Raw genomic sequence first — 27,840 nt, forward strand, 5'->3', positions numbered from 1 at the left:
TCGAAATGCTTCCCATTTATTCAAAATAATTTCTGCAGAGTACAAAGTACACTTTTGATTACAAATACCACAGTACAGAGTCGGCATTTTACAAAATAAATAAGGTTACTAATCCACTTGATCCTAAACAATGCACTTCGTTGACCTCTTTTTGGTCCGATTTCCCAGAACAGTGCTACCGTGATCGTAACGAGGTCTCGATGTTCTCACTCTCCTTGCAACTGAAACAGTAGTAGTGTTCAAATGGGAAGCAGGCTCTGTTTAAACAAAACTACTGATGGTCCAGTTACTCTGAGAGGTGTATCCATCTGCGGGGTGGAGTCAGGCCGCTCGCTCAAGGCTCCAGGCTCTGCATCGTCTGCGTCTTGGATGCAACACATCATAATTGAGTTTTGTGCTTGCTACAACAATTCTTTAAATATGCCCCCACCTGTCACTGCTGCTCTCAGACCAAATACAGGCGGCTTTCTGAACAACATTCGCCTCTGTGCTTTTTTTTTATTTGTTTTTCTTACATGTTTGTCTTCCTGGATGTGAATGGCACATTTGTTATACAAAACCCTCTTTTTTGTAAGGTGGTTAATAACCATAGCTGTATAAAGCACTAACATTCGAACATTCTTCCACTGGGTGGTGTGCGGCTTTCCGTCGATAAGGAAAGCGGTGAGGGAGGGAAAAGGAGGGAAAGGGGAATGGTGGTGGTGGGGGGGGTGTTTGGGGGGCCAGGGTTGTGGCATGTCCTGCTCCAGATGACATTTCATTCAGCCCTGAGCTGAGCCCTTACAGCCAATCAAGGGTTGGATTACATGAGAGAGAGAGAGAGAGAGAGAGAGAGAGAGAGAGAGAGAGAGAGCTGGGACACTCGGTAACCCAGCAGCACTGAGCAAGCCTCCCTCCAGCCAAATCTCTCTCTCTCTCTTTTTCCATCCTCCTTTTCTCATAACCCTGATGCCACAAAAAAGGGACCTTTGTGAAAGTGACCCAGCCGCACTGTTTAATTAACCTCCTCTCCAGCCTCTCCCAGCAGCACTTGCCTTGTTTTCTCATGGAGTCAGGAAAGAAAAGGAATGATTCCCTCGTTCCTGAACACCTTGCATGCGCGCACACACGGACGTTTACTTTCAATCAGCGGAGGCAGAGATCATTTCGGCCCTCGCCTCTATTATATTACAATGATGCCGAATTGGCTGTTGTTGTACGGAAATTAGCTCTCTAAGAGTGGAAGAGGGCCGGGCGGCAGGGAAACGCAGTCGGGGAACATCCTGGCGACCACTAGCCCAGACTAGCATGAGCAGGAACAATGGCTCCTCCGACCTCCGCGCCCTCGCTCCAGCTCGCGGGAATATTAGGGAAAAGAAAGGGAGTGCGAGGGAGAGAGAGAAAGAGAGCGAGAGTGAGTAGAAGCGGCTTTGAAAGAACTAACATGCTTTTAACATTGTGTAAAGGCGGATAAACACACGAGTACAATGGAAATGGAGCAAGCGTGCCGAGGATGGGGAGTAGAGTAAATAAATGTCAGGGAGCTCTCCTGCACTCCGCCTGCGCTTCCCTTAGGAGGAGCCTCTTCTCATGTCATGATTGGATTGTCAAAACTGCTAAAAAAACATGAGGGAACGGAAAGACATAATGCTCGAGCGAGGTGGTTCAGGGTCGTAACAAATGCAAGCAAGATTAACAGTCGATGGATCTGGATACACCCAAGCTGAGACAATCACGCAAAGGGGAAGCGAACACGACGCACAAGGGACGAGCTTCAACTCCCTTCAACTTCAGCTCTCTCGAATGAGACGGTGACCTTAACTCCCTAATGCAAGGGCAAGTCATGAGAAGAGAAGGGGAGCTGGCCAGAACGGATCAGGGCAGCTGTGCCAGATTGTGAGAGACATAGTGACCTCTACTGGCCTGGGCAGGGAAGGACAAAGTTGGGAAGACGGGTGAACCCCATGTCTAAATTGGTGTCCATACGACGTGGCAAATGCATTATGGGTATTTTGAGGCTGCTCATATGTTCTTCAGCATACTGGTAGAATTGCAAAATGGTAGAATTCTTCATAGAGTGTGCTTCTGCTTACAATTTAGATAAGCTGACCAAAAGAATCTGAGCTAAATTCCAGAAAATCCCCAATGGATTCCAAGAAGACCTACAGAATCTCATCAAGAAATCTTGTAAACATAGTAAATAAGTTGACGACAGTGGCTTAAAGAATTCCTGTCCAGATTCATGCCAGCGAGGTCCGCTCGCTTTCAAGTCATTCAGACACTGGCGACGTTTTGAATTAACACTCCGAGTGCTAACAATTAAACACTGTCTTCTGCTTTTATCTGACAGGGTGGCGGAGTGTGAGGAAGACAGAGTGTGTGACTTTTTAACCTGATACACCCTTGTCTCTTTTCTCATCCACTTCCCACAGCGATTGTCTGACCTGGGCAAGTTCAGGCATGTAATAGAGAGAGTGAGAGAGAGAGAGAGAGAGAGAGAGAGAGAGAGAAGAGTAATCAAATGCATGACATTCCAAAACTGCCCTTCACCTGCCAAGGCTTCCCTCTAAAAGAATCCAGGAATGACATACGCAGGACTAAGAAAAAGTTCTAACTCCGTGTTCACAGGAGTGTTTTTGTGACAGTCTTGTGAAGAAGATGTGGATCAGTGGTGCGTGTGCATGCGGACACACGGTAGTCAGCAGTGAGGTGTGTGACAGCTTCAGGGTAAGCTGTAGAGTCAGATCCTCTAGGAGACAGGACTTTCTGTCCAGGCATGTTGTCCAACTCCGCTTCTCCGATTATGCCAAAAGCCTCAGGCGTTCACACAAAAACCCCTTGCTCTCTCTCTCTCTCTCTCTCTCTCTCTCACTCACACACACACACTCATGCATACACACACATACTTTTCACCAGATAACTAAGATTTCTCCAGTGTGTCCATGTGATGGAATGCGATTGAATGTCTCTTCTGCTGAGTGGTCTGGACAGCGTTGTCAGTTGAACAAGATGGACTCAGGGTCTCTGTTTGTCATCTGGGCCATGTGCTTCAAAATGTCCTTCTTAGTGACAATCCCCAACAAACGCCTTAAAAACACACACACACACACACACACACACACAGAAGAGGAAGAATGGATGAATAAAATCTATTTACTGTTAACTGAAACTAGTAATCTGACATTCCTGAATAAACAACGAAAAGCTAGAATAAATGGGTTTTATTAGGGCATGGCCGACCAACAGCATGATGTAATGCGTTTGTACATATGTCCACTTAAATCTATATGCAAGTCCATGTGTGTGTGTATATTAAGCAGTTAGTCAATTCTCAATCACTCACAGATGTAATTTCCATTTGCTGGCAAGACACTTGTCTCAGGGGACGGGGGAGGATAGAGAGATAAACAGAACGCTCATCTTTCATTACTGCGTACACACACACTTGCGTGATAGCTTATAGTACAGACTGTATACCAGACAAACTCATTGAGGCAGCTTCATTTCAGTCTTAACTAGGATTGCACACTTCATTATATTTAACCAGGAACACAGCTTTTATTTTTCTCAACTGAAAATAATCAACTGCCATTTTTATAGGCGTTAAATAATCATTAAGCATCAAGTTCTAGATGATTGTTTGTTGATATAGAGAGTTTGAAATCAATGTATGAATGATTTGACCTAAACTCAACTCAGCATGTTCAGCTGGTACTTTACACACAACCAGTCAAACATTTGAACAACATTTGAACCACTAGATCATTTGTCCATTTTTCCTACATTAAAGGCGTCCAAATATGCAATAATCGCCCTTGAACGGTTGATATTGATAGTGCATCTGCTACTTATGCTCTGTAAAGCCTTTATAACGGATCTAATATGTGCTGGCTGTAAATTGGTGATTTCTGTGGCTGGTGACGTACATGTACGTCTCCTCTGCAGCAGAGGTAAGTCCTGGTCCTGTTTTCCTGGGATGGTCTTCATATAAGACAGTTTCATCATAGTGCTTGATGGGTTTTACAAATGCACTTGAGAATTCCAGAACAGCCGACGTTCACGTCTTAAAATACTGTTGTTGTTTTTGCTTAATTACCCAATGCCATCAGAATGTAGAAAATGACTGTCTAAAGTTTGGACTGGTACTACGAGTCAGATAGAGAGAATTCAATCTTGTGCTCCAAACAGCACTATATAGGGTTGCTTCACTATAATCTCATAGCACGCTTCTTGAGTGACTATCACCATCATATACTACCGACTCCACCATACAAGGGGTTTAAGTTTATTGAGAAAACAAAAACTAAAATTTCATTAATGCTGAACTCCTTATCTTCTTATTGATAATACTGGTCTCTCTCTCCCTCCTTCCTCTCATTCTTTCTCTCTCTCCTCTGATTGGATGCTGGCTCCTGCCTGTTACCATGCAGCCAGACGACTTCTTGTTTTCCCCCATAATTTTCTCCCTAACTTAGTCTTGGACTCCCTGATCACACGAAAGCTACCAACCGAGGAGTATGAGACGTTCAAAGCCAGACAATAAAGAGAATGCTTTTCTGTTACTTCACCTCAAAAACATTCAGACTCCTTCTTTGCCTACATCTGGGTGGTGTGATATCTGAGCTGGTGTATGATGTAGGAATTCAAATTTCCCCTAATTCAGTCACAATAACCGAAACTGTATATTACCGTTATGTCATGGTGAGTCACAGATAATTGCTAGCTTTAACAGGATAGTCCAGTCTGTCTTAAATCAATGCACAACTCTCAAGTTCAGCTCGTATAAAGATTCTTCAGTCTCACTGAGCAAAATCAAGTTGGAATCTTTCAAAGCAATCCTTGATTTAGTACAAAGTTAACTTGTTTCTTTCATCAGAACTAGTCAAACTATCCCTTTAAAGATCAGACAGAATTTGACTGTATTCTATAAACTGTATTATAGAATGTGTGCACACACACACGCACACACACACACACACACACCCGTTCTGCGTGACGAGGCACTGGCGTAGGCCGAGCTTGCGGAAGATGTCCACAGTGATATCCATGGGTGTGTGGTCGGTGATGGCTAGCGGACTGAGGTCCATAATACTGCGCAGACTAACTGGAGGAGGGCCACCATGATCCTGAGATGGAGGGTGTTCCGTGAAGAAGACCTGCGATGCCCCCACAATACCCTCCTGGCAGCGTCGTGCATTTTCTGGAAAAAGGGGAGGCAGAAATAAGGACCTGATAAATCTGAAGAAAACCTTCCACAGTCCTGATGATTAAGCTGCTTTCAGCTGGTCCAATTATTATTGTAAAAAACTACATAGTAATAATTATTTTTGGATACCAACTACACCCATTGACATAAAAATACTCAATATAGTTTAGCTACAACAATAAACCAATATATGAATATGTCCATTGAATGTACAGAAGTGATGCGAAGTTTAAATCATTTTAGTGACTCGGTTCTTTGAATCTGGTTCAATGAACGAATCTTTTTTTGAGTCATTTAGTTCATTTCATTTTTTTGCTCAGAAATAAAATAAAATGTTGCATTTTCAATAAAAAGACTCTGGCTATAGTTCCAGCAATGAAAAGTCCTGAGTCATCCCTCATTTTTTCATTTTAAATTAAATGATTTTATTGTGACAGGCTGCAAAACGCCTTAAAATGCAATTTAAATATCTTTTACAACTTAAAATTGGTTGTTTATGTAATAACCTCAGCAGCAACCTCATTTCCCCTCTCGTCTGTTCGGACAACTCAGAACTCAGCATTAACAGTATACTAATCACCGGCCTGATCATCTGTCATCACCTGCACCTGATGTGTCAGTTTCTCACTATTTAAGTTAGATGTTGTTGGTTTTTTTTTGCTTGAATTAAGTCACAGTGTGGCATAATAAACAAAAAACATGCATCTGAAACTAATTTGAGGACTGAATATGAGAGCTAAAAAAAGTCCTTATTCCAAGAAAGTATGTGGCTTTTAAAAGCAAAATCAGACTTTTACACAATAATGTATATGAAGATCCCTAAAGAGACCCTTACCACCTTGTCATCCTATCTCACCTATTGAAATAACCAGGTCTCTGCGCAGCACAAAGCCCACCAGCCTCGGAGTCTCTTGCGAGACGACTACAGGGAAACCGCTGTATGACGTATCGGCAATCAGGGCCTCCACCTGATCGACAGTCATGCCGCTCTGCGTGACGACAGAAAGTGGAGGATCAGAGCGCCGTGGCCGCATCACATCCATGGCCAGGGTCTTGTGCTCAAACTCCTCCTTGGGCTCGAGGAAAGGGTAACCGTTCAGGCGGATGTGAGCCTCGTAGATGCCCTCTCTGCCCAGCGCATCTGCCACCCACTTACTGGTCATAGTGGCTGCCATGAGGGGCACGATGTACTCCAGTCCTCCAGTCAGCTCAAACATAATGACCACCAGAGACACCGTCATCCGAGTTGCACCACCTGTACAGGGGGAGGAAAATATAATTAGAGAAATATAATTAGAAAAAGAATTTATGCAAATACTGGTCAAGTGCTTCAGCCAATTTTCAAATCAAACACAATGGGTGGGAAATGTGATCTCACTGACTTAATCAAACACCAAGTATGATAACTCAAATAGGTATTCTTTACAACTGAAAAGAGGGGAAAAAAGCATCTCAGAATGCACAGCACATCAAGCCTTGAAGCCATTAATAACAGAAGACAAGGACAGAAATCAGAGGCACAGGCTTTAATAAACTCGCGCACTCATCTTCTATACCGCTTTATCCTATATTCAGGGTCGCGGGGGCCTGGAGCCTATCCCAGGAGGCTTAGGGCACAAGGCGGGGTACATCCTGGACAGGGTGCCAATCCATCGCAAGGCACACACACGTACACTCACTCACACACTCATTCTCATTCATATTAACCCGCGTGTCTTTGGGCTGGGAGGAAACCGGAGTAGTCGGAGGAAAACCCACCAAGCACGGGGAGAACATGCAAACTCTATGCACACAGAGATGGGAATCGAGTCTGGCCGGGAACCAAACCCGGACCCTGGAGGTGGCTTTAATAAACTGCATTAACTAATTTGAATTAAACTACTAATGTGATTATATCATTAAACTATTCTTAAACTAAAGACACAAGTTTCTATATCATTTCATATTGTTTTATCCAGATTTTTGGCTCCTTAAAAACAGGATTAGTGACAAATCTCTTCGTATGAGTCATGGCCTAAACGGGACACAAATAAAGACTAAAAACGAAACAAAATGTAACTAACAAAATTCCGATTGAGTGTACACACAGCTAAAAGCCCATGTGAAACGATTCAGCATGCAAGCGTCGCTGCCGCTGTCGAACTAACAAGCACGTCAGATTGAATCTGAAGTCCCACGTCGAAGTGTGTAATATTTATTCCTGCGCTGTCACGGAAGACCAGCACTGAAAATGTAGTTCGGGCTTCAAAGAGCTGCAGCTATACCATAACTACAACAGTCCATTTTATAAATCCAAACAGCCAGGCTGGCATTTTCCTCATCAGATGGGCTTTCATACTTCAGTGACCTCCATTTAACGTCTGTCATGCAGGCAGGCCTCCAGCTAAACCTGCCTGCCAGTTTGAAGCTTTATGAGCTGTGAAAGTTGTGCTGTGGACTTCTTGGGTTACAACTGAACAGTAATAAGCGAAGATGAATCAAGAGCTTGTAATTAAACGTATGAGCGGGCACGTTAGTGGAAAGCAGATGAAATAAGGTGGATTCTGTGATCTGCTGTAAAAGATTATGTTCCATATACCCAGACACGCTGCGGCTCCGAGCATGGCGTAGAGGCCTGGGGTGATGCATTTGGTGCTGGATGTACAGCTACTGAAAATAGACCAGTCGTGGTGGTAGAATGCCAGCTGCTCCATGCCGATGCCCAGCAGCCTGCCTGCTATTGCACCCACTGCCATGCTGGGAATAAATAGACCAGAGGGCACCTATTGCACAGAGAAAACAAAGGAGAAACAAAGCTGAGATTAGGGTTAGGCAATATGAAAATTGATTTAATACTGTTATGAATTCATAACTTTTTTTTTATGTTGGTTTAGGATATTTAATATACTGTAGTAGAGTGTTCTTTACTAGATTTTCCTATGTTGTTTTTTTGTAATGAATAAGTTTTTGTTGTAAACATAAAATAAAAGTATTACTGACCTAATTATTAACATTTACTTTATTTAATTCTCATGCAGTTACTATTGTTTTGATGGTACCCTGCTAGCTAACATACAGTATGTACAGTATCCTATTCACAGTGAGAAATAATTGTAAAAATAATACTTTGCATGCCACTGAGCCTGGAATATTTGAATGTACTGTAAAATTTGACTTCAAAAAACAGAAATTTCCACGAAACAATGGAGAAATGCTTCCAACGCATGCCTAGACAAAAAAAAAAGGCAGCTGAACAAATGAGTCTGTAAGACCATTAGTCTGGAAAATATTGCTAGCTGCAGTAGTACCTTCATGCCAAACGTAACCACGGTAATCAGCGTCTTAAAGACAAGTGCCAGCGCCAGCTGCCAGATGGCTGTATACACTCCAGGCCCAGCTGCTCGGTCAGACAGGTTGTTACTGAAGTTAGCAACGTGACTGAAATTCGTGTTCGTTGATCCACCCTTCACTTGAGTGGTGTAGTCACATAGCTGCGAGGAATCGAGTAGGCTGCAGTCATTGAACAGCTCGGAGATGAGATGGCTGCCGCTCATGCGTGTATAGTCATTTGGGAAGGCCAACAGTGCTGTAGCCAGAGTTACCAGCACCACCTCCAACACCGGGTAGTGGCCCAGACGTGTGTCCTTCCGCCGTCTGCACCAGGCCATGTTGGCACGGATGAAAAACGCCCCCCACAGGCCGCCAAAAATCCCAAGCAAAACAAAAGGGATGAGCTCCATCAGGTGCCACGGTGTGTGGAACTCCACGTAGAAGAGGACAAGGCGGCTGTTGCCAAAGGGATTGATGGAGCGCAGGGTGAAGGCGGCCACCAGGGCAGCGAAAAACGAACGCCACAGTGTCTTTAGAGGGAAGTAATAGCTGACCTGGACCGGGGAATATAAATACAGAAAAGACTCAATAATATTACGTTATTGTAAAATCCTGGGTAATGATTTGTAATTACACAGTCAGGTGCGTTGTTGTCAGCAAAAAGACATTTACAGTACAGGATCTGGTAGATTCCTGGGTTACTGACTACAAGTGGGATCAGTCAACCAGTGCCAGGAATGGGTTCATTTTATTTTATTTCACTTATGTATTTATATTTGGTTAACCCAAACACCTCAGAAACAGATTAGTCTTTAAATGACATTTAAAGATCGCCAGTGACTTGATTGTTTGAACATCTAGAAGACGTTTGCTCCACACCCTCGGAGCCAGAACAGAATGATTTTGCATGCATGTCTTTCTTGATGACTAAAAGATGAAGGGACCCAGTCGAGAAGTGCTTACAGCACAATGAACTGGAGACAATGGTGGCTCATTGAGACAGGGCGGCCTTTTTTTAGCTGTTCTAGCAGAGTCTGTGATGACTGATTTAAGAATGAATTAAATGAAAGTACCAGGAGGTTTCAAGCCAAAAGGTGGTTGGCTCTGCCAGAAGGTTAAGTGCTGACTGTGGATGAACTGTCTAACAAAATAAAAAATGCAAAAGAATGGCTGCAGACACACAAAAGTACGTGTTGTGTGCACCGGTCAGCTCAGTACTTGGATTTGAAGCCTATTAAGATGCACAAACTTTACAATGCTCTCACAGAGAAGAAGTTGTTTGAATCTTTTTGTAACCTTATTAGATGATACAGGAAGACAATCGCTGCTCTTATCGCCTCTAGCTGGGGCTTTAATAAATATATAAAAATCAAACAAAACTCCTGTTTTAGACTACAGCTTAAACTAAACTACACTGCAAAAAAATAAAAACTATCAGAATATTAAAATACAAAATGATAATGTCATTGTAATTGTTTGTAGATGCGTTAGGGGATGCTTGTAATTCTCCCTATAAATAACTTGAACAGCACAAGACTTCTATCTTTAGTAGCTTTAGTAAAAAGAAACAGACATAATAATTCTATATCTGGTCGACTGTAACAGTAAATGTAAGATACCTTGGCTCTATTTAAAACAGGTTCACCTGCTGACTTCTTTTTTTTTTTTTTTTTTTTTTTTGCCCCCACGTGTATATTTACCGAAACCCAATAGCTCAAAATAGCTCCCTAAAAGGGGCGCCAATAATTATAGCACTGACCCAGTGCGGTGTCCAGATTCTGTGCACATGAAATAGCATTTCTATTACATAAAAACAGGAAATAGCATTTCGGTGCTACATTAATACTTGTGGAAATGTCCACTGCTTTATTTCAGACCTCTTCCAGACTAAACAGCACTCCTCCTATAGGAGCTCCGAACGCTACAGACACGCCCACCGCCGAGGCTGCTGACAGGACCTGAGAAACATTTCAAACACACAAATGTACACATTTATTAGCACTCAAAACACACACAAAAAAAACAAACATTTGTCACCCGTAATTTATTTTCCCACCTATAGCCTAATTAACACATCCACATCCACATCGTGTTTAATTCTGCCATGTCCATTAAACACTACTACGACTATTATTATTATTATCTGACATTCCAGTGTAAATGGAGCTAATTTGAGCAGCAGAGCGTAGCTATCTGCCCGTTCGGTAATCTGTCCGACTCAGTTCACTTTCTCCGTGTTCTCTTACCGCCGTGTCTGGAGCAAATCTCTTTATATTATATTACTGTTTCTTGGCTTAAAACACAAAGGGTCCTGTCTTCCTCTTCATCCGTTCCCAAATCTCTCCCCATCCACTTTTTCCTTATCTTGTAGCACTTTACTGCAATCTCCCACCCTTTTTTTTTTTGCCTTATCTTTCTATCACTCCTCTCCATTTTCCTTCTCTCCCTAACTCCCTCCCACCCTCGGTCGCGCCGTGTCTCCTACCTCCCTCCTCTTGGCCTCGTTCTTGCGGTACTTGGTAAAAAGATGACAGAAGATGTTTCCGCAGCAGCAGGCCACATGCACCAGCGGGCCCTCTTTCCCCAGACTGAGACCCGAAGACACAGCCAGCACCAGAGTGATGGTTTTTATCCCCAGCGTCCATTTTCCTAAATAGCCGCGGATTATAAACCCGCTCAGGATGGTCTTTATCTGAAAGAGAAAGATTTCACACAAAAAGTGATAGAATGCGACTCAACACACGAGAGACTAATGAATAAGTGTCACGGGGAAATGCACGATCGTCAATAACCCCTAATCCATTAATCTACTCAGGATGATCTGCGCGAAGGGAGGAACTGAAAAATATTCAGCATTCCCTGGATCATCATTTGTGTGACAGCGTCTTGCTCTTGGCACGAACCAAGTGCTGAAAAGGCCTTTTGAGAAAATGGATCGCTTTCCAGTCTCGGCTAAAAAGGAGGAGAGATTCCGTAAATCTTGAAGACGTACGGTTTTAAACAATCTTTTCTTTTTAAGACTTTTTTTATTTTTATTTTAATCTCATGAAGAGAGAGGACACTCTGTGCTTCTGATCCACAAATAGTTATTTCTGTGTGTGTGTCTATAGTAAGTAAATAATAAGAGTTTAACATCTGCAAACAGTTTGCCTGATTTCTAAATTACTTGTGTCAGAGCATATAAACACACACACACACACGTACACAAACACCCATGAGATATTCTTTTCATGCTGCTAAAAACAAGCCACAGCTGCTTTACACTGTGGGTGGGACTCATTTAGGAACACACACAGCAAATTAAGCATACGACATTAAAAAGGTCTAATTATTCCCCAATAATAATAATAATAAGGACAAATAACACGCAGACTGAGAAAGAACAGAATGTGCACATACGAGTGCATGATTTATGTTAGAAGAAGGGGTGAGACAGGGACAGACGCACAGGCGTCTCACCTCAGGGATTCCTGAGCCGCAGGCGTACGGAGCGAAGGCTCTGACGAGGACCACGGCCAGATAGGAGAAGAGTAGAGCCCAAGTCATGTACATCAGATAGTTCACCACGTAGGCACTCGCCCCCTAGTGCACACACACGGAACAGCACTGTTTCTTAACTCGGAGTAAATCATCATGCTGAATAAAGCAAACAAAATATAAGAATATACAAAATCCAGAGGAAAATCTCCACTTAAATGTGTGATTATTTTTAATATATAATAATATATAAAGAATTCTACATCAGATAAATAAACAGAAGTTATTAAATAAGCAGTTGATTTGTTTTTTAGCTTCGATTCAGTCTGTACTGCACGCTTTCAGACAAGCTGATAAAACCAAGCCGCGCTTTTACTTCTCTGGTCGAACTCATTTCCTGCTGTGGTTTTGAACTCTGCACCACTAGAGGGAGTGACGACCATCACACACACTGAAACCAGACTTGGTAACACAGGAAAACCTGTGTGTGTGTGTGTGTGTGTGTGTGTGTGTAGACTACTGTGGATTCTAGCCAAGCTTTTTATTTGTTTCTTTAAATGGTGTGTGCACCTGTGTGTAATTAGAAACCCTTCAAGTCTGCTTGTATCCGTATGTACGAGTTAAGCAGCACACACCTCGTTGACTCCCACCGTGAGCTCGGCCCAGCTCCTCCAGTCTGGACATTTGTTTCTCTCCTGGAAGGTGGTCTCTTTGGAGTTCCAGCAGCAGTGCTCGTGGTTGAACCAGAAGCCGTTCAGACACACACCCTCTTTCAGGTCTGTTAGCCAGTGAGCTGCGATGTCTATACCTCCAGCTAAGGCTCCTGAAGAAGGAGATGGAGAGAGAGAAAAATAGACAGAGGATGAACAAGACACGCATTAATACCCAGTCAGTCACACATCGTAATAATCAGACAGGATTGGGACATGTACTGTAGATATAACTTACACACACAAAAAAAAAAAACACTGTAGAAATATCAGATGTAATGCTATACTATATCATGATATACATTTTTAAGTAAATTCCAACAGCAACCATTCAAAGAATGTAAAGATTTAAATCCAACTCAAACAATAAGAGCCTCAACCCCTAAACCTAGTGCATCACAAACATGCAAACTGAAGTTATATTAAAAACAAACAGGTCCAGCATTAATCCATCTAAACTCCTACTACAATCCCAGGTTTAATGAAATTAATTCCAAACTTTTTTAAACCAGCTCTTATCTTCTTCCTGTAAAGTGAACACTGTAGTCACGGTGCCTGGTTTATGCTCTCCATAGTATCTCTAGGTATGTCTAGTGGCTGCTAGCATGAGCAGTCAATTATCACGTGAAAATGAATAAATGAATTCTGATACAGAGAATGCATTTTCAACATCGCTGATACTTTTAACTCTGGCTCAGTATCGGATCAGATTTCATTTTCAATTCCGGTCCAGTAATTTTAAGTTTTTAAGCTTTTCTTTTTTTTTTTTTGCTTAATAAATGAAGAAAAAAACTGACCTGGGTGAGATAATTTTTCAGTGTATACTATAGTTCAAAAGGGTGTTAAAGTCAAACTGGGACTTTTGATTGTGTAGAATAACAGAAAACAGTTACGAGTAACAACTCGATTTATTTCTCTATATTATGCCAGCATTTCACCAGTGCTTGGATACCATATCAGGGTAGAACACTTTTTCAGTACACCAAAGTCCTGATCAGACTGCCTCCTTCACGTCCTCCCAGAGTCTCCTTTATGGGCCAAAACATGTGGAAATGGCTTGGAGTGAGGTCTGGCCTGTTCGGGGGACGTGGCAGGAACTTCCGTCTGAGTTCCCGTAATGTTCAAGTGGTGATGGTGAGTGATTGTGTGTACAGTTCCCACAGACAGATGTGTCTTTTGCACAAGCTGACAACAAGTTATCCATTGATTTTCAAGCATTATCGTTCACAGGAACAACTGCAGTGAGCTCTGGGCCGCTCATTCACGGACATACGGCCTTGTTTAAAACATTTAGACCATTCAGATGTTTTACTGCAGCTAAAAGTCTCATTACCATACTGTTCTTAAAGTCTTCTGTAAATGTCAACATAGTCATTAACTGGAAGACTGCTGGTCAATCAATGTAATGTAAATGTTACTAATGAACAATTTCATCATAAGTCCTAGTTTGACTTGAACGCTTGACCATACACGTACTTTAGTCTACAACAAAGGTCTTTTTTTAAAACAACAGCACTTACAGATGATTTTCTACTCTGTGGTATTTGGTTAACACTGAATAACTTCAGCACTTCTGACCGACTGAGTCGACTGACAATATTTACGTAGAAAGGTCAAAATGCTGAACCAGCGTATTTTGCGCTATTATCTAAACAGACATATTCCATACTGAATAATTAACAGAAACCATGTGTGTGTGTGTGTGTGTGTGTGTGTGTGTGTGTGTGTGGTGAGGGTCACTAACCAGACATGAGGCCAATGAGGAGCATGAGCAGCCAGCCCGAGAAAGCATCGCTTACACTCAAGCAAAGATCCAGTACGGACTGTCTCTTCTTCTTGCTGATCTAAAGGGTAGAGAGAAAACGAGAGAGAGAAGAGAGGGAGATTGTTAGAGCACTTAAACAGTGTGGAACTCTGGCCCAGGCTGTGTCCTGCAGCCTCACCTCTCTGTGATGGTCTCGGTCCTTGGATTTCTCTCTCACCCAGTCAATGGTGTTAAAATCATCATATGATCCCACCCCATGCAACCCGTCGTCTAAGAGATCCAGCAGCTTAGTGGTGCCGTTCTGTCCTCTGTATCCTGTACTGTAGCCTGAATGAGACACATAAGGAATGATGCAATAACACTGGGAAAACACCTCTCTACTAAAGAAGAATATACTGGTACGATTCAGAAAATGGACTTGTACGGATCTCCACAAATACGTTATCAACAACAATGACACAACAAGAAGTGACATGGCAACAAAAAGGGATGTCGAGTGAAATCACGTGAAATTTCCTCTCAACTGAACATAAGCGATGACAAAAATGAACACAACTGAACTAAAACTAAGATCAGCTTGAACACACTGCTCCCTAAAACCATGGCTTAAAACCTGACCAGGCTGCCAAAGTTACAATTTTATTCGTCACCATGTTAATACGTTAAGTCAAATAAAGCGCATAAGGCCTTGCAGGATTAAGGAAATGTACACCTACGAGCTTATTGACTAAAGGTTATAAAACGTGCCAACAAAAGCTTCAGTCGAACAAGTAGAGCCGGCTCTGTAATAGACAGGACGAGTGACTCTGAGGGTGTGAGAGCAACGTGTTAAATAACACAGAGTTAAATCAACTGCATCTCTTTATCGCAATAAATCTTCAGTAGAGATCCATTCAAAGTGCATTCAAATACAGGTGTTCATTTTTAAAAATGAAAACGTATAAAACTATTATTATTATTATTATAGTTAATAATATTAACTATTATTCCTGATGGACTGCTTGATATGGGTGAAGATTCTCAGTCATCCAGGTGAGGTCATGTGGGAGTTGAGTGATGTCGATTGCACTTCTTTCTGTGTTAGGTTGAAACTTTTCACTACTCATCCAAGTTCAGACTGAGGGGAATTTGGTAGGATTTCATAAATGTGTATCCTCCAGGGTCAATGATACGTCCCTATCTGAATGGGTTGATTCTGTGCACTATGGAGAAGGTGAGAGCAGGACAGAAAGAGTCATTAGAGAGTAGGGGAGGGAGAGAGGATTTTAAAATGTAACGACCTGAGCATGTAAGAGTAGGGGAAGTCTTAGGTGTGGCTTTCCTGGTGGATTTGTCGAAAGGTCTTGGTCTTCCAGCAGATGGATGAAAAGGCAGCGTGAGAAATAAAGAGTGCCCATGTCCTCCACCTCTGTTGAGAGAAGGATTTTCCACTTGCACATAAAGTAGACAGCCTCCTTCACACCTCTTTCAATCACATTTGAATCACATATCCTCCGTTTGTCCGAATCTTGTACATAGATTTGTACATTATCATCCTCAAATGTATCTGCTTTGTTCCCCGGATGCAGGTAAATAGCTGATTATGGTCTTCAGATGTTGCTCTGGCTTTTTTCCTCTCAACAATCTTCATTGCACTATATATATAATTTTTTTTTCTGATGATAATGTGTTGGAAACTAGGATATGAAAAATAAGGATTTAAATGACTTTGACAAGGGTCAAATTGTGATATCAAGAGCTTACGCTTGGCCATTTGTCCTGCTTCCAACACATCGACTTAAAAACTTTTACTTGCTGCCTAATATATCCCACCCACTTCCACCATTGTCACTAATCTCGCCATTGTCTATCTAACAAGATATTGAAAATGTAGCTACTGTGATAAGGGCCAAATTGTAATGGCTAGGAAACTGGGTCAAAGCAACTCCAAAACTCCAGCTCTTGTGGGATGGAGTGGTCAGGACATACCAAAAGTGATCCCAGGAACTAAAAGTGATGAACTGGGGACAAGGTCATGGGATGGTGACCTAGGTGCACTGAGGCACATGGGGAACGAAAGCTAGTCTGTGTAGTCCGATTCAATAATAATGGGTAATAAAACTGAGTTTATTAAATATTAATTTGCAAAAAAGTTGCATAAAACTTCTTTTCCCAATAAACAGTTCTCAATAAACATTCGCGAAGATCATCTAGGTGAGATTATCTGGAAGCTGAGTCATGCCGACAGAACATGTCATGTGGAGGAATTTTGCAGTTGCTCTGACCCAGACATCTAGCCATCTCTATTTCTCAGAGTAGAGACATTTTTGATATCTTATTACAGTGGCGTCTGAAAGTGGCGCTTCCACTTCCCCAGTAAATATAATATTTCAGTGCATGTGCTATATGTTACACTGTATATGAGTCAATATGTTAGTGTGTTTGAAATGAACTGGTATGTAATGTTTTTCAAAATCCCTTCTCGGGCACAACAGCCACGTACAGGATGACGTGGTTTTTCCATTGGCTCTGGGTCTCAGCTCTCTGTCGTTGTGGATCTGGAAGCTATCTTGTTAGAAGCACACTTAGGATATCCGCAGGGCTTGAGAGCTGTCGTCAGATGCTTGTCTTCCTTCTTTTTGGTTTGAGCGTAGGTGGGGATTTTTCTGCGCTGTGGTGAAGTATCCTAATGACACCTAATGTCTGTTGGATGGTTTGAGTCAAACCACAGGTATTGGTCTGTGTATGTGGCTTGGACGACTAATGAAACATTTCGAGCTGACAAGAAAGAAGTGCAGTTGACATAATAAAATGCTTGATGTGACGGTTTGATGTAAAAAAAAAACAAAAAAAAACATACAGTGCAGTGAGAATGGAGACAACTTCATGCTTTATGTTGCATTTTGTTATAAAAGTTATATTTAAAAGCTTATGCAAATGCTGGACACCCCTCAACTTCCTTTCGAAAACATTTTTAGTAAAAGAATCCATTTGCATATTGTTATTCGACTTACAGCTCGTATACTGTAAGTATAAGTAAGTAAGTACTTTTATAACGCAAAATCAACAGCCTGTCAGTGTCAGATTTTTTATAATATTTTGACAAAATATTATACATTACATAAAAGGGCACTACAATAACCATTTTCACACTTTAAACTCAAAGTGTCGACAGGAAATCGTACACGATTAAGAGCAGTGTTTGCCACATAACCAGAAGAGCAGCACTACATACAGTACACATCTGTATGAAACTTCTTTAATGCCTCAGTAGGTCTTGAAACAATGTCTCATGACTCTTTAATCAGTCACTATGGAGATTCTAGACGTTCCAGCTCTGCACACCTTTCCTCTGAGGAATGTGAAGCTTAATACCACATCTTTTTTTTGTTTTTTGTTTTTTAAGTTGACATGACTGCTCAATTACTTATAATGGATTCTGCTTTAATTCTATCCTCTGTAATCAAATTGAATGCGAGAGCCTGAAGTTAATGCACAGCAAGGGTATTTGTAGTATAGATTTATGTGGTGTTGCATCACCTGAACATCTTTTACTGAAACATAATCAGCCTGATCAATACACTATACAGTATATTTAAAAAAATACACTTACATATATTGATGAATGGCAGTTTATCGGGTGTCAATTATTTTTTTAATGCCAAACATGAGATCAGTAGGGCCTGCATAAGAGAATCCTTCAGATGAAATCTTGTTTCTGTCCTCAGTATAATTAGATTTTCAAAGTCAACATTTTTTAAAACAGAGCAGTATTGTTCTTCCTTATTCACTAAAACCAATGACCATAGAAGTTGCACCATGTGACCACATGCACACAACTCTACATATTCCTGTCCAAGGTAAAAAGGAATATACGAGCATTACATCGCTGCTTTAAATCAATGCTAACTAAATATATGAAATTAACAAATGGGGTGAATCGTGAGTAAACAATATTCAAGTTTCTATATACTTTGGGAGGACACACTTCAGGTGATTCCAGTTCTATTGATTCCAGTTTTAAACTAATCAGGAGTAATTTTAAAAGCCTTTTTAAAAAAAAAAAACATTTTCTTGGAAAATGTAGATGCCTCAATAATCACCACTCAGCCATAACACTAACACAACCCCCAGATGACTTGAATAACATTGATTATCAATTATATTCCTATAAACTGGGGACAGGATCATGATCACCCAAAGCTCATCTATGTCTACGAGAACAAAAAGCCCGATACCACAGAAAAGCCAAAGCAATAAGTTAACACTGGCCACAAAAAAAAGGCACCAGGACAGTGCACCAAAACCTGCGTCGCATGGCGCCCAGTAGGCAAAGAGTTCAATGTTGTTGACCCGAGCCCCAAACTCCCCAAATCCCAATCCGATCAAGCACCCATGGGATCTCCCGGATAAACAAGTCCAATCGATTAAGGCCCCACCCACCACCCACAGCACTCAAGGCATCCAATACCAACATCCTTGTGCCAGACACCACTGCACACACACTCAGCGATCCTGTGGAGCCACAACCTAAGTGGTCAGAGCTTCCTTGGTGACACAATGCCTACATTGTTCCTTAGAGGACTGACCTAAGAAATGTAAGTGAGAAGTTCTACCCCAGTTCTGAGCAAGAAAAGAAAAATCCTTTTTACTGAAAATCTTGTAACCCTATCAGATGACAAATTCTATTAGATAAGCATGCAAAATCAGAGGCACTATTTTAGAAACACGCATTTTATAATATATTCTCACGCATTTTTATTCAGTGATGTTTTTATACAGCAACTGTACATACAGCAGGGCCAAAAAAGGAATAAACATTTCAACATAAAAAAATATGCCTCTCTTTTGATGGTCACATGATAGAATCAACGATGGTATAACTACTGACATCATAAAACTACACATTGCAGCAATGTTTCGTTTTTCAAAAAGTGCATAGATAACTGTTAAAGTGTTTATAGATTTTTTGGGCTCCTCTGTATTGTGGCTACCGTTCTGCATTGTGGCTACATGTCTGAAGGTCTACAAGCCACGTCCACTTGTGAGAACCGCAGGACAGTAGCACTCACTAAACATCTACAAGAGACCAGTAGTATATACTCAATTTAAACAAGATAAGATTCTAACTAATTAAACCTCACAAACTGTTTGAAAACCAGCCTTCCCCTTACTACTTCAACTACATCAAAACATCAAAACTTTGAGACTGGACTGACAAATCAACACAAGCGCAGACACACTGACCTACACCACCAAACTATCGTACACACACATCTGTAAATGCTTCACTGTTTATCTCTTTCTTGCACAATATTCATTACTTTTTGCACTAATTCCTCAATTCTTGCTGCTTTGTTTACTACCTCAACCCCATATTTTATGTTCTGATATGTTGTTGTTGTCGCACTGTCACTTTGTTGTTGCCCATTTGCACGTGCACTTTGTTGTCTGTAAAACCTGTAGATAGTCTTCCTTAGGTAATTAGTTTTAGTTAATTTATGTTGTAATTTATGTTAGGACTATCTGTCTTGTCTCTGCTAGCCAGCTAACTAGACCTCTTAGTTAGCTAGTTTAGCTTCTCTGTTAATTTATGTTGCATGTAGCACCTTGGTCCTGGAGGAACGTTGTTTCGTTTCACATGTGACCCGCGCGCACACAGACACAAAGAGCAGGCTGATACAGAGAGAGAAAATGGATCTTTAACCTCTCTTATGAGACTTGCTTTTGCTTGATTCATCACGTGCGCTGTACACACACGCATATAGACACAAAATAAAATATGTTTTACGCGCAAATGTGGTCACAGTGTTATAGTTAACAGTACACAGGTACACGGATGTTGATTATACCAGTAAGAGACGCGCACTAAAATGAGACGCGCAACAAAATCTCAATCACATGTGCGCATTTTTCTTTAGAGCACAGGTTTAAATTAGATCACTTAATACAACACATACATATTGGAAGAACACTGTTCCTATATTTTACCCTTATGAATGACATGTGACAAATGACTTTGACCAAGCCTTCATTTCAGATTACATTTGAGATATGTAAAGTTAAACAACAATTTAAGATATTTCTAAAGGTCAGAGGTGGCCTATAAAACCCGCTTGTCCACAAAACAGAGACTGTAGCAGACAGCTGGATTATGTAGACTACAAGGTCACTAAACATCAAACAACTACAACGTGGTTCATCTCATAAGTGTTTGATCTTGCCTGTACACTAGTAAAGAACAGAGAAGAACCACAAAAGGATTGAATAAAGATCCTGGAAAAGTCTGTTTACTATGAATGTGCTGACTTGGTCATTTAGCGTCCTCCAGAGCTATGCTCTTGTGCAATTCCTCAATCCTTGAAGTACCCAAACCCACACAAGCCGAGGAGCATGGGAAACAGCTCAAAGTGTTTAATAGCTTTCCTTATGAGACTACCACATCAAAAATCATTTCCGTGACCCTTGACCTATGCCTGACCTGTGATGCTGACAGATCAGTCCACAGGAGAGCAGAAATTGTGGGAGAGAAGCGGGTGTATGTGACTCCCTGCGTGACCTGTTATTAGTGCTGTGTTGCAACAAGAATAAAATCTGGCTAGCTGTTTTCTCTGGAACTTGCAGCACTGATGGAATGAAAACGCAAGTTACTAATCTCTGGGGTGGAAGTAAAAAAAAAAAACAAAGACAAAAAAAAACTGCAGGGTGTTGTAACTCCTCAGTGTTGTCTTCCTCATTATCGAGTTATGTATGTAACTCTCTCATAAAGCAACATGCAATACTAATGTGCATTAAAGTGTACTTAAGATACAGTACAATATTGTTTATATTACGAGGTTCTTACAATTCTGTACTAGTAATATGAACTCAATGCTGTGTCATGGACGTCTGGGAAACAGAAATAATGGAGAATTTGTATCCATACACCAGTTCATATATGACAAACATCATCAAACTTGGGTACAGATGAACTGGCTGCACACTGACTGACTGAGTGTCACGGTGTGAATAAGCTAACAAAAAGGGGCTGATAAAATGAACAAGGTTCCACGATAAGAGGAGCTTTAAATGTTTTTCTTCTGACCAGATAATGCATTTTTCCCGTTCTTTAAATCAGCCAAAAGCTGGCAAATGACAGATGATCAAGGATTAATTCATGTCCTGGAACTTGCATCCACTTCCCAGTTGTATAACAGGAAGAGGGATTTGGGATTCAGTCTGGTGTTAGAAGCTTCTTAGCTTTGTAGCTTTAGTTAGCCATGAACAAAACAAGATGGACGGTTCAGAGGCAATCCGGAATGACTTAAAAGCCAATAACAAGGAGACACATTGTTGTTTAAGATGATAATGTTATCAGATGTGTTTTCTTCCTGAAGATGCTTCTACAACTGGTGCCAGGCAGCTGCTCTCTTTCCATTTCCAGTGCTGCGTTCAGTGATTGAAGCAGCACAAGGCCTAAATATCATGCAGATACGGGTCAAGAACTACAGGTTAATATTCACATCATATTTCAGCAAGGGTGGGATGTTTCAAGGCAAAACACTGCGATCTAGACTCACTGCAGCGTTGAAAAAGCAAAAACAAAAATAATAAAAACATTTCCCCAATCCTCTTACTTACTTTCTCCTTCTTTATCTAGACTTAAAAAAAAACAACAACATGTAGCCGAGATAATTTTCCCCGACTGCACAAGGACGAGGTCACATTACTCAGAGTTCAGCCAGGATATACAGTCTCAGGGACTCTTAGTGCCTCTAAGCCAAACACATACAGAAACACACAATCATATGAAATATTGAAGTGACTTAATGAGGAGCGGGAACATAGCGTCAGCTACAGAAGGAAGAGAAATGAGGAAGAAAAACTGCCTGGTCTCTTCATACATTAAAAAATAAACTTCCTGGGCTCTAACGAAATGTATTTGCCATCACTGACACGTCTCCAGTATCTAAGCAAAGTGGATTTTGCTTTTCATGGGTTTAAGAATGGAATTAAAAGAAGCTACAGTATATATAATTAATAAATATACAGTAGATAATACAACAGCTAGAGATGTAAGTCAGTGTTTAAGTCTTGATCAGAGGAAATGCTGTTTATTACTCCCATTTTGTTGCTCCATGCGTTCCTTACCATGGCAACCTTTTATCTGCTTTGCAGAAGACTTTGCGTGCCAAACTCATTTGTTAAGCAAAGAAGCTGCAAAATCACATTTCACAATTTCCAGTTTTCCATCACAACCTTTTCGCTGACAATGCACCAATACCATTCAATAAAGATAAGATCCATAATACTTACAATCAGAATATAGTAAACACTACAAAATTAATCAGTTAAGTTTCTATATGAAATTAAACAATGGTTTGTTGATGTGTGCATACCTTGGCTGTGCTCCTGATCATAGGGCAGATCTTCGAGGAGATCCTGAGCAGTTGCACTGAGGTCGACCAGGTCATCATCACTGCTTCCGTTGCTGTAGTTATCATTGTAAAAGCCACTGTTCTCCATCTAGTTGCCTTACACAGAACTAATAAAGAAATGAGACAAAACACAGAGTGTAAACGAAGAACTTGACACCTCTTCCTAGATGTCATGGTGGAGATTCTTAGTTATACTGTAAATGGCTAAAATGGGAATCAAAAATGGGAAGCGGTCAATCTGTGCACCTAAGGAACAATTCATAAAGCTAACAGGCCAAAAAGCAAGAAACATGGTATTTACATTTGTACATGAACAAGAGACACATTTGAGAAGTTTATAAACCAATTAACTGTAACATTAAAACCACTGACTAGTAAGAAAACCACATTGATTGTGGGATATATTAGACAACAAGTAAACAGTTTGGGCACTCAAAGTCTTGAAAGCAGGAAAGATGGTCAAGGCTAAGGATTTGAGTGCCTCCAAAACCTCAGGTGTGAGACGTTTCCAATATGCAGTAATCAATGCGTCACAGCTTGCGGTGTATAGGGTCGCACTGCCACAGACAGGTCAGAAAACCTATTAAGATTCCTGTCCATCAGCCAAGGCTCCTACAGTGAGCATAAGAACTGATCCAAGGAGCAATGGAAGAAGATGGCTAGTCTGATTAATCCCATTTGCTTTTGCATTATGTGCGTTTTGTTGTGTGCCACTTACCCTGGGAAAGACATAGCACCAGGATGCACTATGGGAAAAAGGGAAGCCAGCTGAGGCAGTGTGATGTTGGGACAATATTCTGCTGGGAAACTTTGGGTCCTGCCCTTCATGTAGATGTTACTTTGACCTACCTGAACATTGTTGCTGACTGTAAGGTCTTATAATATGATACGAAGGCTCCTATGCCCATAAAACAAACCCCCTCATCATGCTTCCTGACACCTGTGATGACCCTTTTTATAAGCTGTATCAAGATGAATGTACACCCAAACAGCTTCTGTCTGGTGGAACCATTTTGTTTAACCGGAAAATATAAATGCATTTCCTATAGTCCTTCTTTCTCCGGGTCTCTATGACCTGCAGTGAGACGAACATTAACAATAATTTCCCTTTTTTTAATCTGTCTTAAAACATCTCAGGCACCCTTTTTTTCAACCTATCACTGACCAAGTACACTCCTTCATGGAATTGATATTCCTTGATGCCGGTCGCCCAGCTCGACAGGACAATGCAACCTGACAAGCTGCAAAAACTTTTTCCAGAATATCTGAAAAACGTGATAATGGTTCGAGGTGTTGACTAGGACTCCAATCTCAATCAAATCGAGTATCTGTGTATGGTATGCGCTGGACAAAAAAAATCTGATCTATTAAAGACCCAACTCACAACCTACAGGAATTAATAGATCAGTTGCTAATTTCTTGGTGCCAAATACCACAGCACACCTTCAGAGGTCTTGTGAGGTCCATGCTTTGGCTAGATCAGACTTGTTTTGTTGGGATGAATGGAACATGCACAATATTAAGCAGGTGGTTTAATATTATGGCTCACCGGCATGTATTTCCGTGTCAGCACAAGCACAGTCAGACCAAAATACTTTTTTTTTTCTTTCCGACCCAATAGATACTTTTAACCCCAATGACTCACACACCACTAGCCAACTTAATGAAAAAATTATTGCTTCATCAAAGGAAACCTCAACCCTAAAACACACAGAATGTTTTATACTGAAACATGTGTGAGGTGTTAAGTGATTGTGGTGCTAATTTCATGCGTAATCCTCCATTCTCATCGTCTCTGTGAGGAGTAAGCTCATAGAATGAGCATAACGTAAACATTCATGTGCATGACATCAGTGAGGTTTCACGTTAGCTTTTTAAAACTAAAGAAGCAAGAGATTCTTTTCTCACTCTTTCAGTTTTGACACTTAAAACCCAAGCGGCACAGAAATGTGCTGGCAACACAGCATAGGTCAATGATTATTATATATATATATATATATATATATATATATATATATATATATATATATATATATATATGTGTGTGTGTGTGTGTGTGTGTGTGTCTGTGTCTGTGTTGTCTGTGTCTGTGCTGGCTTCCAAGGGAGGCTTCAGATATCAAAAGGATGGGTTTCGGATAGGTCAGGTAGGTCAGGTAGAACGAAAGTTAGGATTAGTTTTATAATAGGAATTTTATAATAGGTACAGGAATAAGGGAATAGCATTGCCAATCATTGTAACCTTCAAAAAGTATCATATTATATTTTTGGGGGGGGTCATAAAAACAACCGAAAACAATCATAAAAACACATGATCATGTGTACCTGTGTAATTCTTCGCTAGTGTGACCCTTTTTTACATTTTTTTTGCACAGTCATGTTCGTAACTAAACTTTAGTTCATTATATTGCCTATTTTGTGCTGAAACAAGGGATATGTAACTATATACTGCACAATCCTGAACCCTATAGAAGTTTATTTTTTTTTAAATGGGTAAGATGGTCTGATTTTTAAGGCCTACTGAGTCCAAAACAACAGCAAACGATGGACTGAAACCAGAAAAAATATCCCAGAATGCAGTGCAACTTTATGCCTAGGTGAGTAGTGAGGTAAGATGATGAGCATGATGGTGCTGTGCTAGTGATGTTGAAGGTATGAAAGATGAAGCTTTGGAACAGTATTTAATGAGTTTAACCAGAGCTTACAGATGAAGAGCTAGCTGGACTAAAGGACTAAAGTGATGTTGCGTCGCTCCTTTTAAAGAAAGATGAGGTGCGGACAGAAGTGGTTAGCGGTTAGCTTAGTGGTTAGCACTGCCGCCTTGCGCCTCCAGGGTGCAGGTTCGATTCCCGTCTCGGGATCTGTGTGCATGAAGTGCTTGGTGGGTTTCCTCTGGCTACTCCGGTTTCCTCACACTGTCCAAAGACATGCAGGGTAGGCTAAGTGGCGTTCCCAAATTGTCCATAGTGTCTGAATGCACATCATAAAAATTGGTATAAATACAATTGCAGTCATTGTTGGCCTCCATGGTAACTAGTTGGACTACAGAGGCTCATGGATGGATGGATGGAGGGCAAAAATACAACTGGTACTAGTTGAGGAACAGGCAGTTGCAAAGCACTGTGAGCAATGTAGGAATCATTATCACTGGAATCAATTTAAACCAAGACAACTTATTAAAGTTCATGCATTAATTTTAAAAGAAAAAACAAACATGCACGTTGTTTAGGGTGGATTTCTCTTGTACGCAACAGGTTTATTGACTAAACTTAGCATTACAAAGTGAAACAGATGATAACTGTAGTACAGGGAACTAAGTACAGAGACAGATTAAATGACATGAGGATGAAGTTCAAATGGAGGTGAAACACTTTGTCACTGATCCTAAAAACATCAAACAAAAGATTTTTACAAAACATTTTAACAAAAATCTTTTCTCTACTTACCCTCTTTATCCAGGAGAAAGTAATGGGTTTAAAACCTTCACAAGAGCACTAGAGCTTCAGCTGCCATTTAGACACAACTTGTCTTGTGATGTGTGTGTGTGTGTGTGTGTGCATGTGCTGATGAGCCACTAATCCTCTTCCCCGTTTCCAGTTCCTCCACTAACACTAGTGGAACAGTCTCATTGTCATGGTCCTTCCACATGAGCAGGTGAAGTGAAACAGAACAGCACGGACAGGAACAAACCCTCAGAAGTAAGTAAGTGTGTGTGTGTGTGTGTGTGTAACTCACAGCGCAGTAAAACTTCCTTCCTGACAGCAGCCAGGCCGCACCCAAACCGCCGAGTCTCGGAAATATAGTGCACTAACTAGAGTGTAAAAGCCGTTCCCTTCAACCCTAAGTAGTGCTCGTTTTTAAATAAAGGAGGCGTTTGGGTTCCAGCTGTGTACTCGCGTGCCAAACTGCAGACTGCCTGACTAAAGAGTGCAGCCTACATGGGTATTATACTGAATCACCAGAATCGAGCACCCTATTATTAGATTTGGGACGCGTCCGATGTTAAATGGCTGCTTAAGTACTGTAGATGCTGGCAGTTTTTATTTAATCTCTGCTGTGATTGTGTTTTAAGTTGAACAGACACAAACTGTACACCGATTATGTTTAGTGTTTTTAGTTTAAAATTGAATACAAGTGAAAAAAAAAAGTTTTATTCAAAGTGAAAGTTCATTCACTTATCGTCAATCCCACACTTTTTTTTTTTTTTTTTGTCGTGCTGTTTTGTCTTGTCATTTGTTTTCTGTTCTGGAAGCTCTGTCACTAAAACAAATTCCTTGTACGTGCAAGCGTACTTGGCAATAAAACTCTTTCTAATTCTGATTCTGATTATCCTGTATATAGGCTCATAGGGGGATTGGAGCCCATCCCAGGAGACTTCAGAGTAGTGATGCGAAGTTTTAATCATTTTAGTGACTCGGTTCTTTGAATCTCGTTCATCAAAATTAACGAATCTTTTTTGAGTCATTTAATTCATTTCGTTCTTTTGATCAGAAATAAAATAAAATGTTGCATTTTCAATAAAAAAGACCCCCAACACGTCTACATACACAAATTTTGGCTATAGTTCCAATAATGAAAATATTACAATGCAGCTAAGGACATATTATAATAAACAGAATGAGTAGCTCTCCTCTCATATCTTCCAGTCTGAGTCGCTCGTTATTTTGAATCTATTGCACCGCACAGCGTCTAGGGGAGTCACGTGACAAAAGAACGAACGACTCATGACCGAAAAGACTCAAAAGTAATGACTCATTTCTGTTTCCTGTATATAACATAGGGAGGTTTTGTGACGATTTGCGCATGCGCGCCCAGTAACAAATCACTCTCCGAGACTACTTGTTCATCTGAGTCATGTTAAAGATGCGTTCAAAAAGAACGAATCATTTATGAACGACCCATCACAACTTCACATGGTTGGACCCTAACTGAACAGGTTGCCAATCCTTTACAGGCCACACACACAACAGGCAATTTGGGAATCCCAATTAGTATAATT

At 40.9% G+C, this 27,840-nt stretch overlaps 1 protein-coding gene across 1 annotated transcript; it reads right to left on the reverse strand.

Moving 5' to 3' along the window:
• clcn5b (chloride channel, voltage-sensitive 5b) lies at positions 1 to 26,549 on the reverse strand. Its single transcript, XM_053492941.1, has 13 exons — positions 26,288 to 26,549; positions 22,804 to 22,949; positions 14,625 to 14,773; positions 14,426 to 14,525; positions 12,607 to 12,794; positions 11,954 to 12,076; positions 10,980 to 11,186; positions 10,372 to 10,452; positions 8,473 to 9,048; positions 7,764 to 7,947; positions 6,042 to 6,440; positions 4,963 to 5,179; positions 1 to 3,066 (listed from the first exon to the last, which is right to left on the reverse strand). Exons 2-13 carry the CDS (start codon positions 22,928 to 22,930, stop codon positions 2,976 to 2,978), a joined length of 2,442 nt encoding a protein of 813 aa, XP_053348916.1. The 5' UTR covers positions 22,931 to 22,949; positions 26,288 to 26,549; the 3' UTR covers positions 1 to 2,975.
• Between the last annotated feature and the right edge of the window lie 1,291 nt (positions 26,550 to 27,840).

This window comes from Clarias gariepinus, chromosome 1 (assembly GCF_024256425.1).
Source record: "Clarias gariepinus isolate MV-2021 ecotype Netherlands chromosome 1, CGAR_prim_01v2, whole genome shotgun sequence".
NCBI classification, from domain to species: domain Eukaryota; kingdom Metazoa; phylum Chordata; class Actinopteri; order Siluriformes; family Clariidae; genus Clarias; species Clarias gariepinus.